Here is a 27,746-nt window from a genome sequence, read left to right on the forward strand (position 1 = left end):
CCTTAATCCCCAAGCCTGCAGTTGACAGCAGGGATGTTTCTTCATATACCCAGGGGCCCCAGTTGGGAGACAAATTATTTTGCTCGGGTTAAGACACCCAATTAAGACAATGGTTCTCAACTGGGGATAATCAACTGTGTGCCCACCCCTCACCTGAAGAAGACACTTGGAAAAGTCTGGAGACATTCTGGAAAAGTCTGGAGACATTCTGATTACAACAACTGGGGCAGGGTCACTGGCCAGGGATGCTGGCACAGTTACCCACCACACAGAATGATCCAAGATGTCAATGCTGTCGATGTTGAGGGAACAAGGGATTTGCAGAAAGGGAACACAGACAGAGATGGTGAGAAGGTACATGTTGTCTTACTCCCCCAGCTACGCTGGGTTCTTGACCGGTTCAGCCTCGCTTACCAGTTAACATCCAGGCCGTCTGACCCGCTGCCGAAGTCTAAATGTACCGCGTCTGAGGTCCTTGGGCTGTTCCTGTCATCTGCATCAAAGTCGAGTTTCCACATCTTCCAAACCAAGAATGTAGGGGATGAGTTCTTGAAAGAGCTGTTATTGAAGCAGAAGTCCGAAGTTTGAAGAAATCTTGGCAGATGGAAGCAATATTTGCCTTTTCCCAGCCTCAGCAAATACACTACCTTCTGCTTTCTGTAACGTGTGCTCAGTTTAAAACAAGCTTCTCTTCTACGCTCCGGACCCCCAGTTCATCCCTGTAGCTGGGCAAAATCTTACCAAGGTAATGAGGGCTTCAGGGTAAAGGAAGGAAATCCAAAGTACTAGACGCAACAGTACAGAAGGAGAAGTTGTTAAATAAACAAGTGGGGCTGAACACTGACTGCCAGTTACCATACAATTTGATTTATCTTGGTTACAGCCTACCTCAGGAACCGTCTAGCTCGCGGATATGAACTGTCTATGGGCTGTCTCGGGCAACACATGTGAACAAAGAAAACTTAGCTTTTCTGGAACGATGTGGAACAATGTGTAAGCCATGTGTGTCTCACGAGGCTGACGGGACTGTAAGTGAAAATGGCCCTTCTGAGGCAGCACCACCAACCAAATTCCATGAACAGGAAATTCTGCAAACAGCTGGAAACCAGTGTTTTTTTCTTTCCCCCTGTTGGCTGTTCATGTTTGCTTTTTTGGCTGCACTACATGCCTGAAATCCTGCATACAACTGCAGCCCTGGACAAAGAATGCCTCATCCACTCTTCAGGGAGGAATCAGCAACTTGTTGACAGTTTCAAGGGAGTTTCCGCATATGGCAAAATGACAGTACTTTGCATCAGTAGAAAGTTCCTAGTTACTTTAGGAATACACAGATGTAAATTATTTGAAAATACTTTCCATTTGCTATAGTAGAAGTTCCTTCCCTTCGTTTTATCTACTTTGTACTTTCCACTTTGTCTCTAAACAACGTCCTACCAGGTATAGACCGAAGCTATCCAAAGGAATTGCAGGTAGAAGGCGACCCTTTCTGAGTTAACCTCATCTTCATACAAATATTAGCATCCTCCCCTTTACAGAACAATTTACTACCACAAGTATTCGTGCACATTCAAAATGTTATTTTTTTTTAAGATTTTATTTATTTATTTGACAGACAGAGAGCACAAGCAGGCAGAGAGGCAGGCAGAGAGAGAGGAGGAAGCAGGCTCCCTGCGGAGCAGAGAGCCCGATGGGGTGCTTGATCCCAGGACCCTGGGATCATGACCTGAGCCGAAGGCGGAGGCTTTAACCCACTGAGCCACCCAGGCGCCCCTCAAAATGTTAAATCAAAAATGTTCTATGAACAATTTCTCAGGTAAAGTCAAATATGCTTGCATGTTAATTCCTTCTTTAAAAATCCAGGATATTAGCTGGATAATTATACTATATTTAACCACAGACTGGGAAGTGAGTCAACAATTTTTTCAGTGTTAGCACTTGAATAGGATTAAGTCTGTGAATGAAAAAGAAATTGCATCAGCAATTCTAGCAGAAACAATGAAGCCGGAGGAGAGAGGCCAGACTTTTTCTCCTTTCTCAGAAGTCAGCACTGGCATCGACCTCCCTGAGATCTCGTGATCTGAGGCTCTGGATTACTTTAAACAACTTGACAAGTCCTATAACTGTTCTGGTCAGTCCTGACGGTAATTTTGGTCATTAGCAATAATCACCCTACGAAGGAACTCCCACTACCACTTCTTCTGTTCTGACAGGATATACTCTGCAAGGTCGGAAATCAGTTTCCACAGCTCCTGAAGATTGTACCAGACACGTTTTTAAAAATTAATTTGGGGTGGGGAGAGAGCGGGGGATTGCTTTCACTGTTCAGAAATTTACTGAAGGGGGCGCCTGGGTGGCTCAGCCCTTAAGCGTCTGCCTTCGGCTCAAGTCATGGTCCCGGGGTCCTGGGATCCAGCCCCACATCGGGCTCCCTGCTCAGCGGGAAGCCTGCTTCTCCTTCTCTCACTCCCCCTGCTAGTGTTCCCTCTCTTGCTGTGTCTCTGTCAAATAAATAAATAAAATCTTAAAAAAAAAAAAATTGACTGAAGGACTACCGTGTACCAGGCATTGCACACAGAGAGGCAACAGAGTGTAACAGACATGTAATCCAAATATAATATTAATACTTTCTACTCAAAAACTTTACATATTAAACAAGTTCACATTTTTAGTCTCCTTCCTCCATCTACCGTGTCCTTTGGTCGCTGACGTTGTGTTAGTCTGTGGTTATCAGATTATGGGCCTAAAACGTGGGGCTGAGGTCGGGTCTAGGGGGTGTCACTATCGTACAGCCTTTATTTTGTTCAGCCTCATTTTTTTCTTGATCTTGAAAGAACTGGGAAAGACGACCTTCATTATGTTGTTGTTCTGAAACTAAGAAGCAAAATGAACACAATCAAATAGAATATATGAAAATACTTTATAAAACCGTAGTGTAAGGCAATAGTGAACCAAAAACCAAAAATTTACAAATATTAAACATAAAGTGTCAGCCTTAGGCTCTCCATGATATAACTAACCAATTTTAATCAGGCCAAACCAGTTTTCAACAAAGATTACATGTAAGGGCATCATAGTCAAATGTCTTTTTTTGATATGAGCAGTAACTAAATATCCTTCACTCACCATTAAAAAATTTCTATTGTGTCCTCTGACCCAAGAACAGCACAAAACTCTATTCCCAAAGTCATGACACTGAACGGTTACTTATAAAGCATACTTTCCCATTTCTTACTTTTCATTTTCCAGGAAGAACAATGGGCTATGATGAGTGATTCCTTCGTGTCTGCAGAAATCTTGAGAAATGTGTTTTCATGCAAAAATTCCTAATCCCCAGGGAACCACAGTTACTTGAGCATTCGGAATTTGACTTTGACTCCTGATACCCAAAAGGGGCCACTTGTTCCTTTCTACCTCAGTGGCTCCACCGCCTGGTAGCTATTCCAAAAACTCTGCTTATAAAGATGTGCTAAATAGAGTTCCTTTCAACTGTTAGCGGCAAAGAAGGGCAGGCTGGGCACAGAATCACCCGGGAGCACAGGCACACCTCGTTTAATTGCACTTCGCTTTATTGTGCTGCAGAGGTGGTGCACTTCTTACAGACTGAAGGTTTCGTGGCAACCCTGCACCAAGCAAGTCTACGGGTATAAAATACTCTTATGTGAATCAGCAATTCAGAATGCCCTAGATCCGGCAATACTAGCAATGTCTGACATGGAAGTTCCCAAAATTCACTGTGATCTTTGATTTTCAGAATGCTTGGATTCTTTACAATAGTATTTTTCAAGGTGAACTAAATATTTTTTATAGCCTATAGGGAAATGTCACTCATGAACCATCAGTTGAATATTCGCTTTTTTCCTAGCCAAATAAAACACCTATTTTAAAAGGCTGCTGGTATCTGGCTAGCTATCCAAAATCGGTTTAATTATTTCATACATTATCTAGACAAGAAAGCAATTTTGTAACCAGAAATAGATAAAGCATTAAACAAACCACCTCTCAGACTCCCAAAAGGCTCTAAGGCTTAGAAATAAGCACAGTCATGGAAAATGTTACTTTTTATGGAAAAGTTTTAATTTATTTTGTAAAAAGTAATGCTTTGAGTATATTTACTCTACCCTTTCAAAGTAATGCAAGTACAATGATAAGCACAGAGTAAAAAGTACCCTGCTTTATGAACTCATTTTTAATACACTGAAGGCATACTGCTCACTGAAGGTAGAAATGCGGGATCCAATTATAAAACTTAACATGTAAGAGTAGACACATACAACTGAATAGTTGTGAAAAAATAGAGGATTAATCAAAATATTCTGTTTAAAAATATTAAGTTCAAGGTAAGTGGGAGTTTTATGCATAAGAATCATATTGTATAATCAGAATGACTCCTCATTGGTCATTCCTGAGAAACAAGTAGTAACTTTAGTTAAAAGTTAATGCTTAACTTCCTTTTCAAAGTACTTTCAGAATTTCACCGTTCAAATTAAAATATTTTAACAATTCATTCTGAAAACATGTTACATAGTTCTCATCCCAAGACATCTTCTTATGATGTATAAATAAATCTGCTAGCAAAAAAGTGTAAGAAAAAAAAAAAACAATCTAGGAAAAGAAAATAATTCAACTGAGTCAGAGTCAAAGGGTGATCTTAAATTACTATTTTTCCCCCCCTCGTCATTTCTTTTCACGAAGCCTTCTGAGACTGAAAGAAACCTGCAGGGAGTTCACCTGGGTCTGAATTTTCTCTCAAATCTCTTGGCTGTGACACAGCACAGGGAAACACTAATGTCACCCTAGTTCACCAGACGGGAATCTCTAACCCCATTCGGCCCTGGGCAGCAATGAGTGACATTGCAAAAGTGCCTAAAGTCTATAATTATTCAGCAACAAAGTGTACTTCTGTAGTGATGATTTTACTGTACTGTTCTGTTGCCTTAAGACCAATGAACCATCAAAAAAAAAAAAAAATTAAAAACCTGAAATTCAAACCGTCAGTAGACAACATTTCCAAGTTGAGACAAGATAGGCCCAACCTCTTAAAGTCTCCCTCTTCCATGCCTACTTGACACAATTCATTTTTCCCATAATGATCCTAAAGAGAAACCCAGGTTTCCAGCCCTACTGCACCACGAGACAGCGCCACGGAAGAGCCGCGCACGCTGGGGCACTCCGGGAGGTGAGCGGGACGCTTCCGTCAATCAGCCTGACCCCGCCCATTTTCAGTCCGCGCGTGCGCGCCGGGGGCTTCCGGGGCCGGGCTCTCCGCGGCCCTGGCTGCCGCGCCGGCGGACGGGGGCGGCCCGGCGGCGCACAGCGGAGTCCGCTTCAGTTTTATCACGCGGGGCGGGGTGGCCTTCTTGTCGGAGAGCAGGACCTTGGCGGGAGGCGGGTGCGCGGCTCCGTTCTCCGCGCTCCCGGGCCCACGAGGAGCCCCCGGCAGCGCAGCGCCCGCCCGGGACGGGGACGGAGCGTTCGGCGGCGCAGAGCGCAGCGCTGCCTTCCCGCCTGCAGACTGGGGGGCGCCGGCCGGGGACACCCTGACCGACGCCGAGTTCTTGACTTTAATTTGGGTGCTGGTGGAAGGGCCCAGGAATCTGACCGGCTTGGGACCAGTCTTACAGTTCACACCTTCGTCTTCCTCGTCACTGAACGCCGTCAGTCGCCTGTGAACACAGAAGCACGTCGTGGTCAGCGTTTACAGGGCCGGGTGACGCGGGGACGCGTCTCCCAAGTTCTATCTTCAGGGCCAAAATCGTTTTCCTCAAGAATTTGAGTCAAGAGGCTCGGGGGCATCAGCCTACCTCATCTCCTCTCCCACCAAGGTCAATAAATAAATCACCAATTTTACATGAGATTGTTTCTACTTGAAAACACACTTTAAAATCACCGTAATGTTAATAAGAACAACTTAAAATTTACTATGTTACACTAAAATTACATCACGTGGTTCCTAAGAATCCTCAAGTGGTCCGGAGGATAACTAGGATGATCCCAAGTTGTTTTGTTTTCCCAGAACAACAGTTTTTTAAGAGAGTTACTGAGGAAATTTACTGTTTCACAGTCCAATAAACTCCTTGAGAAATGCTACTGCATATTCTACTCTCCTCTTGAAACTTTACACTCTAATTTAACAAAGTTTCTGAGGTCTAAAGGCAACTATTTAACTTTGTTGTATCCGTATTTCCCAATAATTCTGTAATGCAACATTTGGCACCCACTAAAATTAGCATTTTTTGAAATGCATTTGGGGAGCTGCTGGTATGGTCAAACCCTTGGTATGGTTGGATGCTTTTTGAATTTGAGAGGTACTGGACGAACCTTCAAAGATATCTGAATTAAGTCTGCCATTCATTATAAAAAGTCTGAAGGCAAAGCAGTGTTTTATTTAATTTTTTAAAAATTCTATTTATTTAAACAAACAAACAAAAAAACCCACCCTAGTTTACCCATTTCTTCCCTTTCCCACCCCTTGCCTTTGGCAACCACTATGGATTAGTTCTTTGTATCTATCAGCTTGGGATTGGGAGGGGGTCCACATATTAGATCACACGGTATTTGTCTGTCTTTGACTTTTTTCACTTATTTCCCTCAAGGTCTATCCATGTTGTCACAAATGGCAAGATTTCATTCTTTTTTATGGCTGAGTAATATTCCACTGTGTGTGTGTGTAACATTCACTTACACACACATCTTTTTCCATCCATCAGTTGACATTTGGGTTTTTCCATATTGTAAACAATAGTGCAATGAACGTAAGGATGCATATATCTTTTCAAGTTACTCTTTGCATTTTCTTCGGATAAATACCCAGAAGTGAAATTGCTGGATCATATGGTAGTTCTACCTTTAATTTTTTGAAGAACCTCCATACTATTTTCCATAGTGGCTGCACCAGTTTACATTCCCACCATAAGTGCACAAGGGTTCCCTTCTCTCCACATCCCTGCCAACATTTGTTATCTCCTTCTTTCTGATAATAGCCATCCTAACAGATCCGAGGTGGTATCTCATTGTGGTTTTGATTTGCATTTCCCTGATGATTACTGATGTTGAGCATCTTTTCATGTACCTCTCAGCAATCTGTATGTCTTTGGAAAAATGTCTTTTCGGATTTTCTGCTCATTTTTTAATCCTTTTTTTTTTTGCTATTGAGTTGTATGAGTTCCTTATATATTTTAGATATTAGCTCCTTATCAGATATATGATTTGCAAATATATCTCCCATTCAGCAGATAGTCTTGATTTTGATAGTTTCCTTTGCTGTGCAGAAGTTTTTTAGTTTGATATAGTCCTACTTGTTTGTTTTTGCCTTTGCTGTTTTGGCTTTTGGTGTCAGATATTTAAAAAAAAAAAAAAATCATTGCCAAGGCCTATATGTCAAGTTACCTACTACCTCTGTTTTTCTTCCAGGAGTTTAATGACTTCAGATCTTATGTTCAAGTCTTTAATCTATTTGAGTTAATTTTTGTGTATGGTGCAAGATAGGGATCCAGTTTCATTCTTTTTCATGTGGATGTCCAATACTCCCCAACACCATGTACTAAAGAGACTGTTTTTTATAGGTATCTTTATTTCTGGGCTTTCTATTCTGTTCCTCTGATCTAGGTGTCTGGTTTTATGCCAATAAAACTGTTTTAATTATTATATATAACTGTTTTAATTATTATAGTTCTGTAATATACAGTCTGCCCTTTCTACAGTTTCAATTACCCATAGTCAACCATGGTCTGGAAGCAGATGATCCTCCTTCTGACTCTAATCAGAATGTCAGTACTAGCCAAACTCCACGTCACAATGTCATTCATACTATGACTACTAGCCTAACGCTATGTCTATGTCTTTCACTTCATCTCATCAATACGCATTTTAGCATCTCACATCAATACGCATTTTAGCATCTCACATCAATACGCATTTTAGCATCTCACATCATCACAGGAAGGGTGATGTGCAATAAGATGTTTAAAGAGACCCCATTCAGATAACATTTATTACAGTATATTGTTACAATTGTTCTATTTTATTAGTTATTGTTATTAATCCTGTGCCTAATTTATAAACTAAACTTCATCACAGGTATGTACGTATAGGAAAAGACATAATACATATACAGTTCAGTACTATCCGTGGTTTCAGGCATCCACTGGGGGTCTTGGAACATATCCCCTGTGGAAAAGGGGTGGAGGGGACTATGCTAATTTGAAATCAGGGACCATGAGGTTTCCAGCTTTGTCAAATCTTCTTTCTCAGGATTGCTTTGGCTATTTGGGATGTTTTGTGGTTCCATACAAATCTGAGGACTGTTTGTTCTATTTCCATAAAAAAAAATGCTGTTGGAATTTTGACAGGGATTGCACTGAATCTGTAGATTGCTTTGGGTAGTATGGACATTTTTACAGTATTCTTCCAATCCGTGAGAGCAGAGTATCTTTCCATTTATTTATGTTTTCTTCAGTTTCTTTCATTTCTTTAATATCTTATAGTTTTCAATAAACAGTCTTTCACCTCCTTAGATAAATTTATTTCTAGGTATTTTATTCTTTTTGGTGCAATGGCAAATGGGATTTTTTCTTAACAAATCTTTCTGATAATTCATCATTAGTGTATAGAAATAAAGATTTTTGTGTATTAATTTGTATCCTGCAAATTTACTGAACTTGTTTGTTTTCTCTAATAGTACTGATGGTTTTAACATTTTCTATGTATAATATCATGCCAACTGCAAAGAGTGCCAGTTTTACTTCTTCCTTTCTAATTTGGATGTCCTTTATTTCTTTTTCTTGCCTAAATCCTCTGGCTAGGACTTCCAGTACCATTTTGAATAAAAGTGGCAAGAGTGGGCATCCTTGTCTTATTGCTGACCTTAAAGGAAAAGCTATCAGCCTTTCACCATTGATTATGTTGCTAGCTGTGGCCTTGTCATATATGGCCTTTATTATGTTGACGTATAGTCCCTCTATTCCCACTTTGTTGTGAGTTTCTATCATAAACTTTGTTGAATTTTGTCAAATGCTTTTTCTGTATCTATTGAAGTGATCACATGATTTTTGATATGATATCAAAACCTTATGAGACATTTGTTTCAGTTCATTATAGTGATGTTGGAAAATCTTGCATTTACCTCCTCCCATGGATACACTGAGTTTACATCTACTACAGAACAATTTCCTCTTAAAAAATAAAATCCTAAAGAATAGCTGAGTGACAACTACACATTATTAGTAGAAGAGAGGAAATAAAGATTAGAGCAGAAGTAAATGAAATAGAGACTATAAAGACAATAGAAAATATCAATGAAACTAAGAGCTGGTTCTTTAAAAAGATAAACAAAATTAACCAACCTTTAGCTAGCCTCACCAAGAAAAGAGAGAAAGGACTCAAATAAATAAAATCAGAAGTGAACAGATGTTACAACTAATACCATGGAGATACTAAGGATCCTAAGAACTTCCTATGAATAATTACATACCAAAAAATTGGACAACCTAGAAGAGATAGATAAATCCCTAAGTGATTAAGAGGTACAAGCTTCTAGTTATAAATAAGTCATAGGGATGAAAAGTATAGCCTAAGGGAATACTGTCAATAATATTATATAACATTGTATGGTGACAGATGGTAAGGAGACTTAGCATGGTGAGCAATGCATAACGCATAGAATTGTTGATTCACTATTTTACACCTGAAACTAATATAACATTGTATGTCAACTATACTACAGTGTTTTTTTAAAAAAGGAAATAAGTAAATAAATAAATTTTTTAAAATTCCGAGAAACATACAACCTACCAAGACTGACTCATGATGAAATTGACAATATGAACAGACCAACTACTAGTAAAGAGACTGAATCAGTAATCAAAAAGCAACCGGGGCACCTGGCTGGCTCAGTCAGTGGAGCATGTGACTCCTGATCTTGGGGACATGAGTTCAAGCCCCACATAGGGCCTGGAGCTTATTTTAAAACAAAAACAAAACAAAACAAAAATACTCCCAACAAACAAAAGTCCAGGACCAGATGGTTTCACTGGTAAATTCTACCAAACATTTGAAGATTTAATACCAATCCTTCTCAAACTTTTCCAAATAACAAAAGATGAGGGAACTCTCCCAAATTCTTTCTATGAGGCCAGGAGAACCCTGATACGAAAACCAGACAAGAAAATTACAGGCCAATATCCCTGGTGAACATAAATGCCATAATACTCAACAAAATACTAGCAAACCACATTCAACAATACATTAAAAGGATCGTACACCAAGACAAGCAGGATTTATTCCAGGGATGCGAAGATGGTTCAACATCTGTAAGCCAGTCAATGTGATATACCACATTACCAAAATGTAGGAACAATCAGAGGGAATATTGTCTGAAATGACCTTAAAACTGTCAAACAACCATTGTTGAAACCCTGCCTGCTCCTTCTACTGCTTGCAGTTTCATTTCATCAAGATCGCCTCCTGAACAGGAAGTGTAATGGCAATTCCCCAGTCCTCTCCCTCTTATCAGCACTGATGTGTTTTCAGAGGCAAATAAATGAACTTTGATCCTGGAAATAGGATCATAATGGCATGGTGATCTGAACACTGACATGTAGTAGAGAATATAAACATATTCAACCCTAAAACTACTAAACATAACTAAATTTTCTTAAGTGAATCAAGTCATTCTTTCAGACCTCGCAGTTGCTTCTAAGTCATCAATATCATTATCTTATCCATGAATCAAAAACTATGCTTAATAAACCAGAGATAAGACAGAGGAGAATCTCCATAAAACCATTCCTGCTTGTTTTTTTCTGTCCACAACTTCCACTAGACTCTTGACCAAGTTTTCTCAACCTTTGCATTATTGCCATTTATGGCCGGATAAATCTTTGTTGTGGGCGCTGCCCAGCGCATTCTAAGATGTTTAGCAGGGTCTCTGGCCTCACTTACTAGGTCCCAGTAGCATCTCCCACCCTTCTGTGTCTCTGAATATTGCCAAATATGCCCTATGGGACAAAACTGCCTCCATTTGAGAACCACTGCTCTAGACCCAAACTACATTTGCTAACTATAAGCCCAAAAGGAAAATAAATAATAATAAAAGGAGAGTCTTTAAGAAAAAAGATCGTTTAACAAGAGATAATGAACTACTAAAAACTGAATAAAATTCTCTGCGTTTCTGTGGAAGATCCAAAGGGTAAGAAAAAAAAAAAAGAAAACAATCAGAGATTCTACGGAGGCACTAATCAAATTCTAGAACAGATGATCAAGAAATGAGAACATCTGAAAACCATGAATAATACCCAGTGAAAAATATGATTTTAAAAGTATTTAAAGTGAAAGGCACAGATGTGAAGTTAATGCTAATAATTTCATAGAATTACAAGAAATACCATTAAATTAAAATGCTATTTGTGGTAACAGGAAGGAGAAAGGAATTCAGAGTAAGTCAGAAGATTTCAAATATTAAGTCTTATAAATAAGTTTTTGACTACCACCAATAAAGCCTAGGATTTCACTTTTATAGGGAAAAATACCACAACATTCTCACTGTATCCACTAGTATTCTTAAAAACACACTCTCCCAAAAAGGGCATATTGTAAGTCAGTTTTAGAGAATTATTTCCAATGTTTAGATAGTTTTGATAATTTTGAATTTATCATGATTTATATTTTGATGGTAAGGCAAAGCCCTTAGCTCGGTGATCAGGAAGTTTGGTAAGGTCAAGAACCATTATTCGTTTCCCCAGTAAAAGCAGTAAAAATACAGGCTCAAATTCATAAAGTGAAAAACAGTATCAAGAGAGCACAGATAACCTCTTTCGAATCGGGGCCATGTGACGGAGGCTTCCAAGCAAGGGCCGCTCTTCCAGAGTCCAGCATTCTATGAGCTCATGAGGCACCCGCCAGTAGCTAACACCTGGAACATAAAAAGGCATAATTAAGAGAGCCACTGTCCCCTGCAAAAGGTTCAGCAGCACTGTTTTGTGTAAGACTAGGCAGAAAGAGGTTGAAATTCAGGCCTCTCATCTGAAGAAGGTAGGTGTACACCGGAAGTGCCCCCGAGAAGAGCCAAGGCCACAGCGGCCCAGCTCAGGTCTAGGAATGACCGGCCACCAGCCCCAGCTCCGCCAGTGACGTTCCGCAGGTGCTCATACGGGTCCTGCGCGGGAGGGCGTGCGCTGTTAAAGGCCCGGGCTTCGGGGACAAAACCGCCTCGGTCTGAATGCTATGTCTGTCACTCACTGACCATGCGACCTTGGGAAAGTTACTTAACTTTTCTGTGCCTAAATTTTCTCATCTGTGAAATGACAACAATGGTACATACTTCATAGGTTGGTTGTGATGGTTAAATCAGTAAATAAATGCAAAATGCCTAGTGTATGTACTGGCACCTGAACTCTTAAGAGACATTAGGTGCCTTTATTTTATAAATCATAGCGCTGAAGCCATGTAAAGACTGGACAGTGAGGGTTCTAACTGCTGCCCTATCTACCTCATTGGGTTGCAGTAATCATCAAATCAGGTAAATTTTGTGAGCCACTCTGTAAGAGGCAACCACTACAAAAACATGAGCTATCACTACCGTACAAGCACCTGTTCAAACAAGAATGATCAGAGTTAATGTTAGGTCAAGATTGTGGTCAAATTTTAATTTTTCAATCTGGTTAGGTTTCTGAATGGAAGTTGGAAATGTGTTTTTATGAACCTCAAAAACATTATGCTGAGTGAAAAAAGACAAACACAAAAGGTCACGTAGTGTAAGATTTCAATTACAGGAAATATCCAGATCCGGCAAATGCACTGACACAGAAAACAGACTGGTGGCGGCCAGAGGCTGAAGACAGAAGAGAACGGGGAGTAACTGCTTACAGGTACTGCCTTTCCTTTTGGGGTGATGAAAATGTTCTGCAACTAGATGGAGATGGTGGTTATACAACATTGTTGATGTAGTAAATGCCACTGAAGTACATGCTTTGATCTTATCTTACGTGAATTTCACCTCAATTTTTTTCACCTTTTTTTACCTCAATTTTTAAAAAAGAATCACAAAAAATATATAAAGATGCATTTTAAAAAGACTTTAAAAATGACGTTAGATAAAAAGTGATTGACTTTTCTTTTTTAAAGTAATTTTGGAAGTCCCAGGAATGGATATGGTGTCCTGTTTTTTTGTTTGTTTTTTTAAAGATTTATTTATGAGAGCGAGGGCAGGGAGAGCATGAGCAGGAGGGGCAGAGAGAGGGGCAGAAAGAGAATCTCAAGCAGATTCCACACGAAGTGTGGAACACGGGGCTCGATCCCGTGACCCCACCCTGAGCCAAAACTGATAGTCCGATGCTCAACTCACTGTGCCACCCAGGCACCTCTGGTGTCCTGTTTTTTTAATCATTAAAGATTTAGTAATACATATTAACCAACTTACCAAGTTGGGCATATAAGTTATTATATATAATAGATATATCCAGTATTCAGACGCCTATGGACCTCATTTTAAAACAGTAATTTTCTGGAACTGTTTCATCATGCTCCCAAACCTACTTACGCTACAAAAATATTCCCAAATCTCATCCATTAAGACTTTTATAAAGTCAGGTTTATTGAGATATAATTTATATAAAATAAAGTTCGCCCTTTTTAAAAAAATTTTTTTAATTAAAGATTTTATTTTATTTATTTATCTGACAGAGAGAGAGAGAGATCACAGGCAGGCAGAGAGGCGGGCAGAGAAAGAGGGGGAAGCAGGCTCCCCGCTGAGCAGAGAGCCTGACGCGGGGCTCGATCCCAGAACCCCAGGATCATGACCTGAGCCAAAGGCAGAGGCTTTAACCCACTGAGTCACCCAGGTGTCCCAAATTCACTCTTTTAAAGTACTCGGTTCAATGAGTTTTGACAAATGTATAGTGTTTTTTTTTTTTTTGGTTTGTTTTTAAAGATTTTATTTATTTTTATTTATTTGACAGACAGAGATCACAAGTTGGCAGAGAGGCAGGCGGTGGGGGGGGGGGGCGGGGAAGGAGGCTCCCCACCCATCAGATAGCAGATGCAGGACTCAATCCTAGGACCCTGAGATCAGGACCTGCGCCGAAGGCAGAGGCTTAACCAACTGAGCCACCCAGGCGCCCCGACAAATGTACAGTCTTGTAATCAAAGCTACAGTCAAGACATAGAACATTTCGGTTACCCCCAAAAGCTCCCTTGTACCCCTCTACAACCAGTGCCTCCCCTTCATTCCCTAGTGTTACCTCTTCGGGGTGGCATATAAATGGATAGCTTCTTCAACATGATGCTTTCAAGATTCATCCATGTTGCTATACACATTAATGATCATTTCTTTTTATTGCTTATATTCCATTACATGGATATACCACAATTTAAAAACTTTTATTTTTCCCTCCCTATAAAGTAATTCACTTCCCTTGTACAGCATTTGGATTATATAGAAAAGTATATTTTTTTTTTAAAAATCAAGATCACTTCTAATCCTAAGACTAGAAAACATGGTTCATGACACTTTGATGAATCTGATTCCAATCTTTTTCTTATTCATATGATAGGCACATAATTGAACATACTTTATATTTCATTTTGTTTCCTGCTTTTGATCATTCCGTGATAGCTTATTTTATCATGGGCATTCACCTATGTAAAAACTTATTCAAAATAGGGGCGCCTGGGTGGCTCAAGTCGGTCAAGCATCTGCCTTTGGCTCAGGTCATGATCCCAGGGTCCTGGGATTGAGTCCCGCATCGGGCTCTCTGCTCAGTGGGGAGCCAGCTTCTCCCTCTCCCTCTGCCTGCTGCTCTGTCTGCTTGTGTGCTCTGTCAAATAAACAAATAAAATCTTAAAAAAAGAAAAAAGCTAATGGCTATTTTTTTAAAAATTATTCAAAATAATTTTAATAGCTATAGCTCAACTATATCCCACAGATGTACCAATATGTATTTAATCCTCTATTACAGACATTTATATTGTTTTTATTTTTTCTGTTATGAATAATGCTTCATTGAACACTCTGTTCCTAAGCCTTTGTCTGCATTTGTATATGACCTTAGGGTAGATACCTAAAAGTAGAATTATCATGTCAGAGAATATGAAAAATTTTGATGTTATTGATATATAATGATAAATTATTTCCCAATAAAGTGATATTAATTTTTACTCCTGCCAAGAATTCACAGATCTCTACTAATCTGGTATAAAAAAATAAGTCTCATTTACTATGTATGTCATTGATAAATAACAAGTGTGAACCTCTTGCCACATGTTTATCTCCTTTCCCAGAAATTTTGTGGTCATGAACTTCGCACATTTATTTACAATAGGGGTTGAATTGAATCAATGTAAATAATCCACTCTATTTTAAGGATATTCTTTGTCCAGTTAGTGTAATATTTTTATCTAAGTTTTTATTAGCCTTTTAAATTTATTTATACATTTCTGTTTTAAAGTTAATATATTAAATATTATGTAATCAAATTTATTCATCTTTGTCTTTATGATTTATTTTCCAATTAAGAAAACAGTTATTTGCTTAAGTTTCATTATAGTTTATTACAGCTTCATTTTTCATCCATAATTCACCTGGGATTATTTTGATACATGACATGAGGCTAAGGTTGTTTTCTCCCAAGCATATTTCTCAATTACTTATTAGATCATCTATCTTTTTATACCGATATTTAATACTCCTTATCACATAGTATTTTTATTCTTACAACTTCATTGGGGTTTACTTTGATCTCTGTATCTATACTTGTGCCAGAAACATACGGTTCTTATTATTACAAATCTCTATATAGTATTTTTACTATCACACAGTGATAGACTCGTTCCTCTCATGACTTCTACTCTCCAAAATGTTCCTATTTCACTGGCTTATTCTTTCAAAGGAATTTTAGAATCATTTCCTCAAGATTCCCTAAGAATTCCACTGATATTTTGGTAGGAACTGCATTAAACCTGTAACTTAATCTAAGAAGAACTGATGTCTTTATGATGAATTATATAAAATCTATCTGAATAGACTTCCCATTCGGGAGCATGGTATGTCTCACCATAATCTTTATCTTTTTTTTTTTTTAATAGGTGGATGAATGAATTGATGGATGGATAAACATATTTTAGCAGTTTTCTTCACAAAAGACTCCACAAAAGCATTTCCTGATAGGTCAGTCCTAGTTATTTTGTTTATTGCCATTGTGAGTGGGATTTTTCTGCTGTGATTTCTAACTAATCTATCATAAGTAAGCTGGTCTCTGTTTACTTATATAGTTTGGTCTACTAAACTCATCATTTAAAATACCTTTAGCTGATTCCTTTGGGTTTTCTTAATGGACATACTGTCCCCAAATAATAAGTGTCTTCTTCCTTCCAACAGTTCTTTATCCTACTTCTGTATCCTATCTGATGGCTTTCCACAGGCCTTCCAGAATGGTGTTAAATACCAATGATACCTCATTGCATGCTTTCGAAAAAGTTAAAATCAGCCTTACACTCCGTAAGTCAGTGATACCAGCTCTCCACTTCAGCGTCCTGAGTCAGTGGAGACAGAAGCCCAGCCAGGACCCTCCCGAAGGCTCCCGTGGCGTCGGCCAGTCCAGAGCCACAACAGGAGCCACAGAGAACACAGAGTGGGCGGGGGGGGGGGGGGGCGCGTTGTTCCTCAACTTAAGCCTAAGTGTCTCAAAGTCAATTAAATCTAAAATAAAAAGCCTAAAGAGAATAGCCTTTTTTTTTTTTTCTATCTGCTTGAGGGGTATGACTTAGGAAAAATAAATAAAGGAGGAAAAGTGAGGGGGACAAAGTCAAGGAAAGGGAGAAGGGTTGGTACTAGCAACCCACCCGAAAGAGAAACAGGTTGTGGGAGAGTTTTTAAAAGCCTCCTCCTCCTCCTCTCCTTTTATTCTACCTTATGTGGCTTGCAATGTCTGTCTCTACCAGCTTTTAAGATCATTTGAGGACCAAGATGTGTCTTATTTATCTGTGGACCCAACTTTAGGCTTACAGGGTCTGCACCCAAGAGACATTCCATACACACCTGTTAATTAAGAAAAAAACTTAGACATAGAACAGTTAATCCTCTGTGATCCTTACAAGTGGCAGGGCCTCTCTGAGACTCAGTTTTCTCATCAGGACAATGGTAAACAGCATCCAGAATTGTTTTAAGACTAAGTGGTACTGAATGTAAGCCGCTTACCACACTGGGTACTAAACAGCATTATTTTTTTTTTTTTTTTTTTTTTTTTTTTTTTTTTTAAATATTTTATTTATTTAACAGAGAGAAATCACAACTAGGCAGAGAGGCAGGCAGAGAGAGAGGAGGAAGCAGGCTCTCCGCTCCGCAGGGAGCCCGACGTGGGGCTCGATCCCAGGACCCCGAGATCATGACCTGAGCCGAAGGCAGTGGCTTAATCCACTGAGCCACCCAGGTGCCCCTAAACAGCATTATTATTATCAAATGATATGAGCGGTTGGTAAAAATGGTCAAATTTCAAAGTGTGTATTTAAAGATGATTGTTTCTTAAGTGTTCTTCAGATATCTTCTGTGGTATTATTTTCGTTTTCTCTTTTTTTAACTTTTCCTTTTTTTTTTTTTTTAAGATTTTACTTTTAAGTAATCTCTACACCTAACATGGGGCTGGAACTCACAACCCCGAGATCAGGAGTTCACACTCCACTGACTGAGCCAGCCAGGCGCCCCTCCCTTTTTCTTTTGATTGTATACTGCATCCTTAATTTAAACGTATACTTCCAGGGAACAAAGCTCGGCGCACAGTAGGTGCTAAATAAACTGTTGTTTAATTGAACTAAATAAGCATAACTAACAGATGCTGAAATTATAACTATTTTTTAGGTTACTGGATTATAAACAATTAGTAATATCTAGCAACTCGGGAATCTAAAGATTTTTTTTAAGATTTATTTATTTTAGAGAGAGAAAGAGAGCAGGGGGAAAAGGCAAAGGGAAAGGGACAGTGTCCCAAGCAGACTCTGTGCTAAGCATGGAGCCTGACATGGGGCTCGATCTCGTGACCCTGAGATCAGAACCTGAGCTGAAACCAAGAGTCAGATCCTTAACCAACTATGCCACTGAGGCACCCCAAGAGGTCTCAAGTTTTTTAAGTAAACTGCCTCAATCAATGATACTGCGAGGTGACAAATATACAAAGACATACTTGACCTATACAAAGAAATACTTTCTCAAAACGAGAAATGTAGCATTTGAGTTTACTTTGTTTTATTAAGGAAAAGTCCACCTTTTGCCATGAAATAAAAGAATTGTACTATACCTTTTCCTTCCCAGGCATCGAAGGCATCCATCATTTTCTTCAGTTCAGCTACTGAATAATAGCTCCAAATGTACTGAACATTATTTCCCGCCTCTCTAAAAATATTGCAAAAGGTGATGAAAACATACTACCTAAGTATGAATGTGTGTATGTATACACACACACACATACACACACACACAACTAGAAACTCACCAAGTACTTGTTAATTAAGGGGAAAAAATATGTTGGTATTGAATAACATTTCTTCTGTGACCCTCCCTTAAGTATATAGATCATATATTTATTATGTATTATATACTACGGGCATAATATGCTATACTCATGCTAGCCCACATTTGATCTCTTTTTACTGCGGTAAAGTACTTGCTAATTCCATAATATAGACAGTGCAGACAAATCAACAAATCTTTAAGAATAAGTTTTCTAAAAAATTACCTAACCCCTGGAAAATTTTAAAAGATTCGCCTTTGACGAAAACTTGCATAGCATTACGCCAAGCACTCACATATCTTATATAAACATCCTGGAAAGAATTCAGAAAATGATGACATATTTAATCACCTAATAAGCGAGTCATGGGGTCATTCATTAGTCACTAATATGTGACCCAATCCAGCCACCCAGAGAATTAAAAAAAACAACAACAAACAGGACTGCTAAGTGAACTGACCCATGTTAAGTAAATTTACAGAAAGAATATTAAGAGAATAACCCTTAAGAATTTGACATGTTAGGGGCGCCTGGGTGGCTCAGTGGGTAAGGCCTCTGCCTTCGGCTTGGGTCATGGTCTCAGGGTCCTGGGATTAAGCCCCATGTCGGGCTCCCTGCTCAGCGGGGAGCCTGCTTTCCCCTCTCTCTCTGCCCACTGCTCTGCCTACTTGTGATCTCTCTCTGCCAAATAAAAAAATCTTAAAAAAAAAAAAAGAATTTGACATGTTTGAGTCATAGAATTTTAAAGCTGGGAGGGAGCAGGGAAGTCCTTCGTTATTTCTCAGAACAGGTCACCAAGGCACAGGCCGGTCCTGGGTCACTCAGTGGGCCTGCTGGCTTCTAAGCAGCGCTTCTGCTCCTGGACGAAGAATGGTCCAGGGGAGAGAGCCAGGCAGGCAGGTGGCTTTGCTTTTCTTTCTTTTCTTTTTTTCTAAAGTCTCGGGGGATGGTGACGCCCACTCCCAGTTGCGAGGCAATAGACTAGACCACTGTGGCTGTCCTGTGGCCTACACGCACATCACGAAGCTGGTCTTGCCAGCCAGGGCTCACGCTGCGCGCTGCCTGGTGTCAGTGATCTCCTCTAGTCAACCACAGACTCCATTCAGTAACACCTCTTACAAGACACCAAGACTTTATTTTGTTCCTTTTCCTATTTAAATTTGGACATACCTTTTAAAAATGCTTTTGCTGTGAATTCTTCCTCCCAGCTGCTTATCAATAGCATCTGTCCCATCCGTTTTTGTGGAGAACACACCGATAATTCTGCTCTCACAGCTTGCGCCGCATGTGTTAAGATAGTGGAGAACCCAAACTGTTGGCTTATTGCAAACTAAACCGTATGAATCACAGAAGTCTGTTAGAGCCTGGAGCAAAAAAATATATACAAAATTTGAATTTAATTCTGGAGTAAAGTAAAAATGAATGTGCTCTATTTCATGTAAAGCTGCATTTTAGTTGGTCATAGGGGAAATAAAAACATTATAAATTTCGGCCTAGTCTTTATGCCTTGAAAAACCAAACGTGCTTTTGTTGAATTTGGGGTGAGCGTGGGGCAAATCACAAAAGACACCACCCAAAAATCTCAACACATTTTCCTCTACCGAATCCTTTCCCACAGAGAAATTGTATTTTCCTTCCCCCCTCCTCCAGCCTCACTACCAACGTTATTTTATTTTTTAAATCTTCGTATGAAAAGACCTTTTTCTTTTCCCTTTATTTGCCCAATTTCCCCTTTGACTCAGTCTTCCTTTCACCTTCTACTGACTAAGCCTCATGGTTGATGCTTATTTTTAACTCCAAGTCCAATCATGAATTAGGCAGATTAACTTGTTCTTCTCCACTGAAAGATAGGGATACATGAACCCCATGCAAACTGTAAGAACTCCTTTGGCATTTATCTACCTATTCATTCATTCACTTGAATATTAAGAAGCTACTCATGTGGTGAATGGTGTCTAAGGTCCTGGACACAGCATGCCAACCCTCCTTGAGTTTATAGCTAAGGGAAAAGACAGTCAGTCAGCAAGCCATCAGCACACAGTGTAAGTGCGACCAGGTGAGCCGGTGTCACGTGAAGGGACACAGAGCAGTAGGGCTTCGCCCAGAGCCTTCCCTGGGGGAAACCGCATTATTCCTCTGAGCGCTCCGAGGACCAGCACTTTTGTCTGCTTTGTCTAGTATCCCAAGTGCCTGGAATCGTGCCTGACGCAAAGGAGATGTTTGTATTTATGGACTCAAGTGAATGAAAATAAGACCCTAACATGTCTTACAGTTTCATTTAATATTGCTATCTAACTGTATGTTGTATTTCTTTGTGTTCCACACAGTCCCTAGAGCAGTGCTCTATACACCTAAGACATCGGAGATGAGTATGCGTTGGCTGACATGGTGAGTGTCCTTTCTGCATACAAATCTGAAATAAAAGACTATCGAGTTGAGACTTCAGAAGATGAATGTCAGCCCACCCCAACTTTCCAGTCAAGTGTTTTAGCCCCATTCTGCAGATGTGACAAATAGCAGCCAATAACTTCTAAGTAACTTCAGTAGCAGAACCCACACAACCGTGTAAATTGCTGAAGGGGATCTGGAACCAAATCACCTTTCTCTTCACGCTACACTCCTAATAACCGTACCGTCAGCTTGCTCTCCTAAACCAATGTCCAAATTAAACCAATTCAGATCAGTTTTCACTATTATTAATTATCTAGGAAAAGTATTTTCCTTTTAGATCTCCAAAGGTGTTAGAAGTAAATATAATATTTATTGATATGACAAAAACAGGTAATGATGCTTTTCAAGTCATGTAAAAATCTTTAAAATGTGATTTAAAGGAGAAGCATCTTTAAAAAAAGGTTTACTGATCTCAAAGTAAATTAACCAAAGCGCGATGTTTTAACTTAGTAACAAACTGCTACATTCACTAAATCAGGTGGGAGATTTTAAACAGTCTTTTATTCATCATGACCATTCTTTTAAAAAGTCATTTCAGTAAATAAAATACCACTATACCGTTATGTACTACAGTATTGTTGTTAATTTACAAAGAACCTAAAGACCAGAATACTTTTAAAAAGCCATCAAAAGACATTAAATCTTCAATGAGAGAGAAAAACTCCATAAACCTCTGAGTGGCAATATAATACACTTTCCTAGACCACAGAATTTTGGCCTTAAAGAAATTAATAGGGGCGCCTGGGTGGTTCAGTGGGTTAAAGCCTCTGCCTTTGGCTCAGGTCATGATCCCAGGGTCCTGGGATTGAGCCCTGCATCAGGTTCTCTGCTCAGCAGGGAGTCTGCTTCCCTTCCTCTCTCTCTGCCTGCCTCTGCCTACTTGTGATCTCTGTCTGTCAAATAAATAAATAAAATCTTTAAAAAAAAATTAATAGTAATTAAGAAAAGTGTCTTCAAATGTTAGAAGAAGTACAACTTTCCCACGTTTGGCTTATGTGGCAACACGGGCTATGCAAAATAACACACATTGCTTTGTGTATAAAAATGTAAAAATATGTACACATATATATTTTTTAAAACTTAAGAAAATGCCAAGACCTTTTTAAGTTCTATATTTGACCTTAAAGAATATGTCTCCATTTCATTGGCCAAGTGGTCAGACAGGTTGTACGGATAAGGGATGCCAAAGTAATCGGCCTCTTCCTGGAGAGCAGCTCGGGTGTGCTCATCTGTGGGAATGTGAACTTCTCCATGAAGATAATCCAAAAGGTATTTAAATAGATGTCCATCACGGTCAATAACACAAGCCCCTAGAAAACATTCAGTTCAAAAATCATTGCATAGGTACACATGACCATAGATAACATTTCAACATGTCCAACTGAAATCAGACTGAAGACCTCTACAATGAGAAACTTAGTAGCTACGGTTCAAATGGGGCTGGTCAGATTTGGTGATTCTCTGCGTTTTCACCAACCGTACAGGAAAATGTATCCCAAGCTCCATTTGGGATTTTGGATGCAATGACCGTATTCCCGCTGTGGCCCTTTAAAAGCCATGGAGACCCCAGACTGCTCCTGAGATGTAAACTTACCCCTAACCTCAACCCTGCCCAGCCAGGAAGGACGTATGGAGCTCCTCCCTAATGAGGGCGTGCCCTTAACACGTCATGTTTGGCTCTAAGCCAGATGCTACTGTCACTGACATATAAACCCAGGGCTCCGGATGCTATGCTGGTACTATTTTATGACAATTTAGCAGAGTTGGTGGAAGGTTACTCAGTAATTCCTTTTCTCCCTTGAGTAGCTTAGAATAGAAGGGATTAAGAAGCTAAAACCTTGGGGGGGGGGGTAAAAACCCACAATCCCTGCTTACCATCTTTTCACCAACAATCTTCCTGCCCACGTAGCCATCGAGCCCTGGGCACCAGCCACTGGTGTTTCCCATTCATTCAACTGCCCTCCAGCTGACAAATCACTCTCCTAAGACCCAGGGTTACCAATAGTCCCTCGTGCTCAAGACTCCTCACTCCCTCTCTTCTGACACAAAAGCAAGAGTGGGTTCTCTGAGCCCCAGAACACCGAGGAGGGGCAAAATGCTTTCCCGCGTGGCGAAGTTTCTTGACAATCAGTAGTGGGTTCAGTAAACACCAGAGAACTCCAAGCAGGGAGAGCAGCCCAGATCCCTACCCTTGTGTTTTACAGTCCCTTCTGGAACCCCAATGTTCAGTCCTCCCCCCCACTTGGTGACTGACATTTTCTCGTGTGTACATGTCAGCCCACACAAGGTTACGCAGCTAGAGGTGGCAAGTTTCATGCTAATTCAGCACTACCACTGACTGCCCTGTGAACTAGGAGGATGGCTGCTTTCTCCAGAGAAATCGGTGTTTTAATCTGCAAAACACAGAGGGATGCCTCAACACCTTCATCCGTGGAATTACATGGATGGAACAACATTCCAAATACAATCAATCCCCATAATGAGGTCACGGTTGGCCTTTACACGCATTCGTCTTCTTGTCAACTTGTAGTGACAGTGTTACAGACTCTGGAAACTCATATTTCACTTCTCCGTGTATTTAATAAATCGCCATTCAGCCCTAATGGTCTCAATAATTAGTATACTGGTCGAATACATTCTATCGTAATTACGAAAACCAAAGGGAATTCAAGCTAGACTCTTTTAATGAATATTGATGACCATGCTTACGGACTTTAGGTATTTACCCGATTCGTCTGTTTTTAGAGGAAAACGACCACTGAACATGGATGCCAGCATGGAGTCTTTAAAGCGGCACAAGGACTCACGTCTGGCTGTGTAAATACAGCCACCCACGTTCAGCCGAAGGATATCTAACACCTTTTCTTCTGCCTTGTGACCTTCCATTGCTCCCAGCAACACCTGAATTTTTGCCTTCAAACGCTTTCAGAAACTGCAAAGAAAGGGCGGTCCTGTTCCACCTCTGTGAAAACAAAGAACAACCACTGCTGACGCGTCCTACAATGTGCTAAGTAGATAATGAAATAAACACATTTTAATGTGACTCAAATTCCTCAGCTCTGACAATAGGAAGGGCTTTATGTCATATGAAAGAAGTCCGAGATATGCTGGGAAGCTGGAAAACTTTGGCTCAGAGCATTTGCAGATGAGAAACCGTCACCAACCAAATCATAGCTATTGATGACTGTGTAAAGAATTAAAATAATGCACTGAATGTCACATATAAAGCAAAGGTCAGGTTTGCTTATGTTCTCTGGTACTCCCATATTTTTTTATGCTACAGTAAGTCTGACGAGCTGTCTAGACCGCAGAGAGGGTCAGCATGTAGCATAGGGTTAGGCTACGAGGCTCCAGCACTTACTAGGGTGGGACAAATACTTATCTCCCTCTGCTGTCTCCTCATCTATAAAATGGACCCAGGGATGGTGCTCACCACAAAGGACTATCAGAGGAAGGACCGACAGGACATATAAAAAGCTAAGCTAAGCTGACAGAACATACAGGACAGTCTCTGGCTCAGGGTAAGTACTTGGTAAGTGATAAATATTATCTATAATGATATAAATTTCACGGTAAGGTGAATACTAAGGGATTGATATTGGCTCTGGAGATTTAAGGAGACGTAAGAGCAGAAAGTATTAACAATGGTCATTGCAGTTCCCAGGTTAGGTCACTAAGGAACACATGTCATTTATCGACTGAGATCACGATTTTATGTATACCAGTAGCCAGATCGGTCCAGAAAGCAACAAATAACACCTCTAAATCATGTGGCTTCTCCAGTCAAAAGCGGCTAAAGCTTTAGGGAAGTTTTAAGGATCTGATTTGCTAATCCTCTCTGGAGATGGATGACCCCAGATGACTGTGGGGTTTCTACGGAACCAGTGATGAAAAAGCTTCTCCTGATATAACTGCACATTCCACAGCACCTGTAAAACGGCTGTCTAGAGGCTCAGGCCCGGCAACTCACGTGTACTGCGAGCATCCTGTCCGAGATGCTCCAGTCTGGCCTGACTCTAAGGCATCAGGGAAAGGAGACCACTGGTGTCTGAGGAAAACACTGGGCGTCAGACGTGGTCAGTAGACAGAAACTCTCACGGACCCACGGTCCAGCTTTCCAACGCCACTCATCAATGTGACTTCTTTTGCTGCCTGGAAGTCGGAGGAGCAACGGGGCCATGATCCAAGTGGGAGAACCACTTGGGAAGCGGGAGGGGGAAGAGGGAAGTGGGAAGCATGGGAGGGAACAGGCTCCCGCCGCCCCAGCCACCAACCCCTGGAGTCCATCTCTTCTTCAGAGGCTCCCGCAAACCACACCCCCTGCATGAGCTTCCCGCGCACCCCCCCAGTTGGAATCCGTGCGAAGTCCACCGAATATACTTTGTACCTCTCTACACGTTTTCTCTCACTTATTTAATCCCTAATGGGGGGGGGGGATAAGCCCTAAGAAGGCAGACTCTGCATCACTCTTAATAATTCCCATAATTCACACAAAAGCCCCACTGGGTGGGAATTACTGTCTCCACTGACAGAGGAGGACCCTGGAGAAAGACATAGAGCGGGGTGAGCAGGGTCCACACTAGGGCTCCACCGCTGGTAAGTGGTGGGGTCGGCCCCAATCCGGGCCAGCGGGACCAGCTGCAAGTTTCTTCGCTGCACCCCACACTGTCGCTGCACCCCGCTCTGCCTACTTCAGCATCGCTCATCCGCAAGGCCCCTGGCCCGGGCACTCTGTTCACTAAGCATCTGTCCGCCTGCAGACTTCTGCTGTGACAGAAGGGACACGGCAGCACCCTGAGCGCGGGGATGTAAGAGCCGCCCCTGCCTCAGTCCGGTTCTCCTATGGCAGCGAACCACCCGTCACCATTTCAAGGCCAGTCACGGACCCCATCCTCAAATGCACCCGCTTAAACACCGGCTGTGTGGGAACTGCCCCCAAAGTGCGGCTCTCGGACCCCCAGCCTCAAAACAATCAGAGACGCTTGCTGTCAATTCAGATTCCCGGGCCACAGCACAGGGTCCGGATCAGAAAGTCTGAGGTGGGGTCGGGAGGCCGCCCGCGGACCCCGCTTTGAGAAACGCTGCTCGGGGGATTCGCACTCCTCCCAGGTCGCGGGACGAGAGGGGGAGGGGCTGGGACACCAGAAAGCCCCGCCAGGGTCTCCCCGCTGCCCGGGGGCCCCCGAATCGGCCCGAAGCCCGAGCCTGCAGCCCGGGTCGCCCGTGATATCGGCGCGATCCGGGCCCTTCCTCGGGGCGCCCCGCTGCCTCCCAGGCCCGCGGCCCACCCGGCGCCCAGGTCCTCTGCACGGGCGGGGCCGGGTAGGCGGCCTCCTCGACTGACCTGCGGCCCGCCCGGCCCTCGGCGCGGACGCCGGACGCCGCGGGGCCCGACGCGGAAGTGAGGGCCTCCTCGGCGGCTCGGCAACTCGTGGAGCAGCGCGGCCCCAGCGGCGCCCCCGTGTGGCCCGGCCCGGCCCGGCGGCGACTACACCCGGAAAGAGAGCGGCCCCGCCCCAGACACGCCCCTCCCCGCCCCGGGACTGGCCCCGCCCCTCAGGCCGCCTCAGTCTGCGGGCTCGGGTATGGGTAGGGTGAGAGTGGGAGGGCTCGGTACCTGCAGGAAAAGGCAAGAACTGGCAGAGACACAATGGCTGGACCCCAGGGGAATGTCGTGTCTGTGCAGAGGCTGCTTTTACACGAGAAGAAAAGAAACAACACCGATGTTCTGATTGTTCCTGGTCAGTTAAGTGGTGAGAGTTAGGAAGAATTATGTCTTCTTACTCCCAGGTGAGGGCCCTTTCCTCCAAACTGGGCGGCTCAATGCCAAGTTTAGTAATATACCGCATGCACTTGGATAAGTCCATTCGGAGAGTGTCTGTAGTTTACAAAGCTGTTTCACGCAGGGCATTTTTGTTTAATTTAGTCTGTTGTGCTACCGCATATTTTTATTCCCATCACAGCAAAGGAAATTGAGGCAGGAGCGATCTTTGAGTGAACACTAATGTCCATCTGACATTATGCTGAGCCCGTTGCATGATTATTTCATTTTTTCTTAACTACACCCCCAAAAGAGTTCGTCCAGCTTCCAGCAGCACCTTATCTCGTACGACTTTGCTAGATATTTCAAAATGAATAAAATCCAGTCCTGTTTTCAAGATACTATTTCCAGGTACTATTTCTAGAGCCAATAGTAATTGGTTCCCAGTTCCTCTGCCTGGGTCTTGGCACTAACATTCTAGTGCAGTGGTCTGGAAAACTTTAATGGGTGTGCCTGGCAGACTCTGTTGCTAGAGCATGTGATTCTTTATCTTGGGGTTATGAGTCTGAACCCCATGCTGGGGGTAGAGATTACTTAATAAATAACAGTTTAGGAAAAAAAAAACACAACTTTTCCTGTAAATGTTCTAGGCTTTGTGGGCCATATGCAGCTGCTCAGGTTTGCTGTTGTGATGTTAAAGCAGCCATAGTTAAAACCTAAATGAGAGTGACTGTGTTCCAGCTCTATTTGTGGACTTCGGAATTTGAATGTCACATAATATTCCTGTGTTGTGAAATATTCTTAAGGAACCTTCTTCAAACACTTAAATATATAAAAACCATTCTTCGATACTGACTATACAAAAACAGTTGGCTGCCTGTGGGTCATAATTTGCCTACTCCTGTTCAAGTGGGAGAAAAAGACACTAAGCGAAGTGGTTACGGGTAGTGGAAACTGCTTGAGAGGAAATAGAATCATGTTGGGTGGAGATGATGGCTGAGGTGGAGAAGGCCCTGCTGATGAGGGGGCATTTAAGTTGA

The 27,746-nt window shown here is 41.5% G+C and overlaps 1 protein-coding gene across 1 annotated transcript; it reads right to left on the reverse strand.

Moving 5' to 3' along the window:
* Positions 1-4,894: 4,894 nt before the first annotated feature.
* On the reverse strand, positions 4,895-26,397 carry KCTD18 (potassium channel tetramerization domain containing 18). The gene is made up of 7 exons (XM_046019680.1): positions 26,290-26,397; positions 23,672-23,907; positions 22,044-22,255; positions 19,665-19,858; positions 18,282-18,376; positions 11,806-11,908; positions 4,895-5,663 (listed from the first exon to the last, which is right to left on the reverse strand). Exons 2-7 carry the CDS (start codon positions 23,829-23,831, stop codon positions 5,195-5,197), a joined length of 1,233 nt encoding a protein of 410 aa, XP_045875636.1. The 5' UTR covers positions 23,832-23,907; positions 26,290-26,397; the 3' UTR covers positions 4,895-5,194.
* Between the last annotated feature and the right edge of the window lie 1,349 nt (positions 26,398-27,746).

This window comes from Meles meles, chromosome 9 (assembly GCF_922984935.1).
Source record: "Meles meles chromosome 9, mMelMel3.1 paternal haplotype, whole genome shotgun sequence".
Taxonomy (NCBI): Eukaryota; Metazoa; Chordata; class Mammalia; order Carnivora; family Mustelidae; genus Meles; species Meles meles.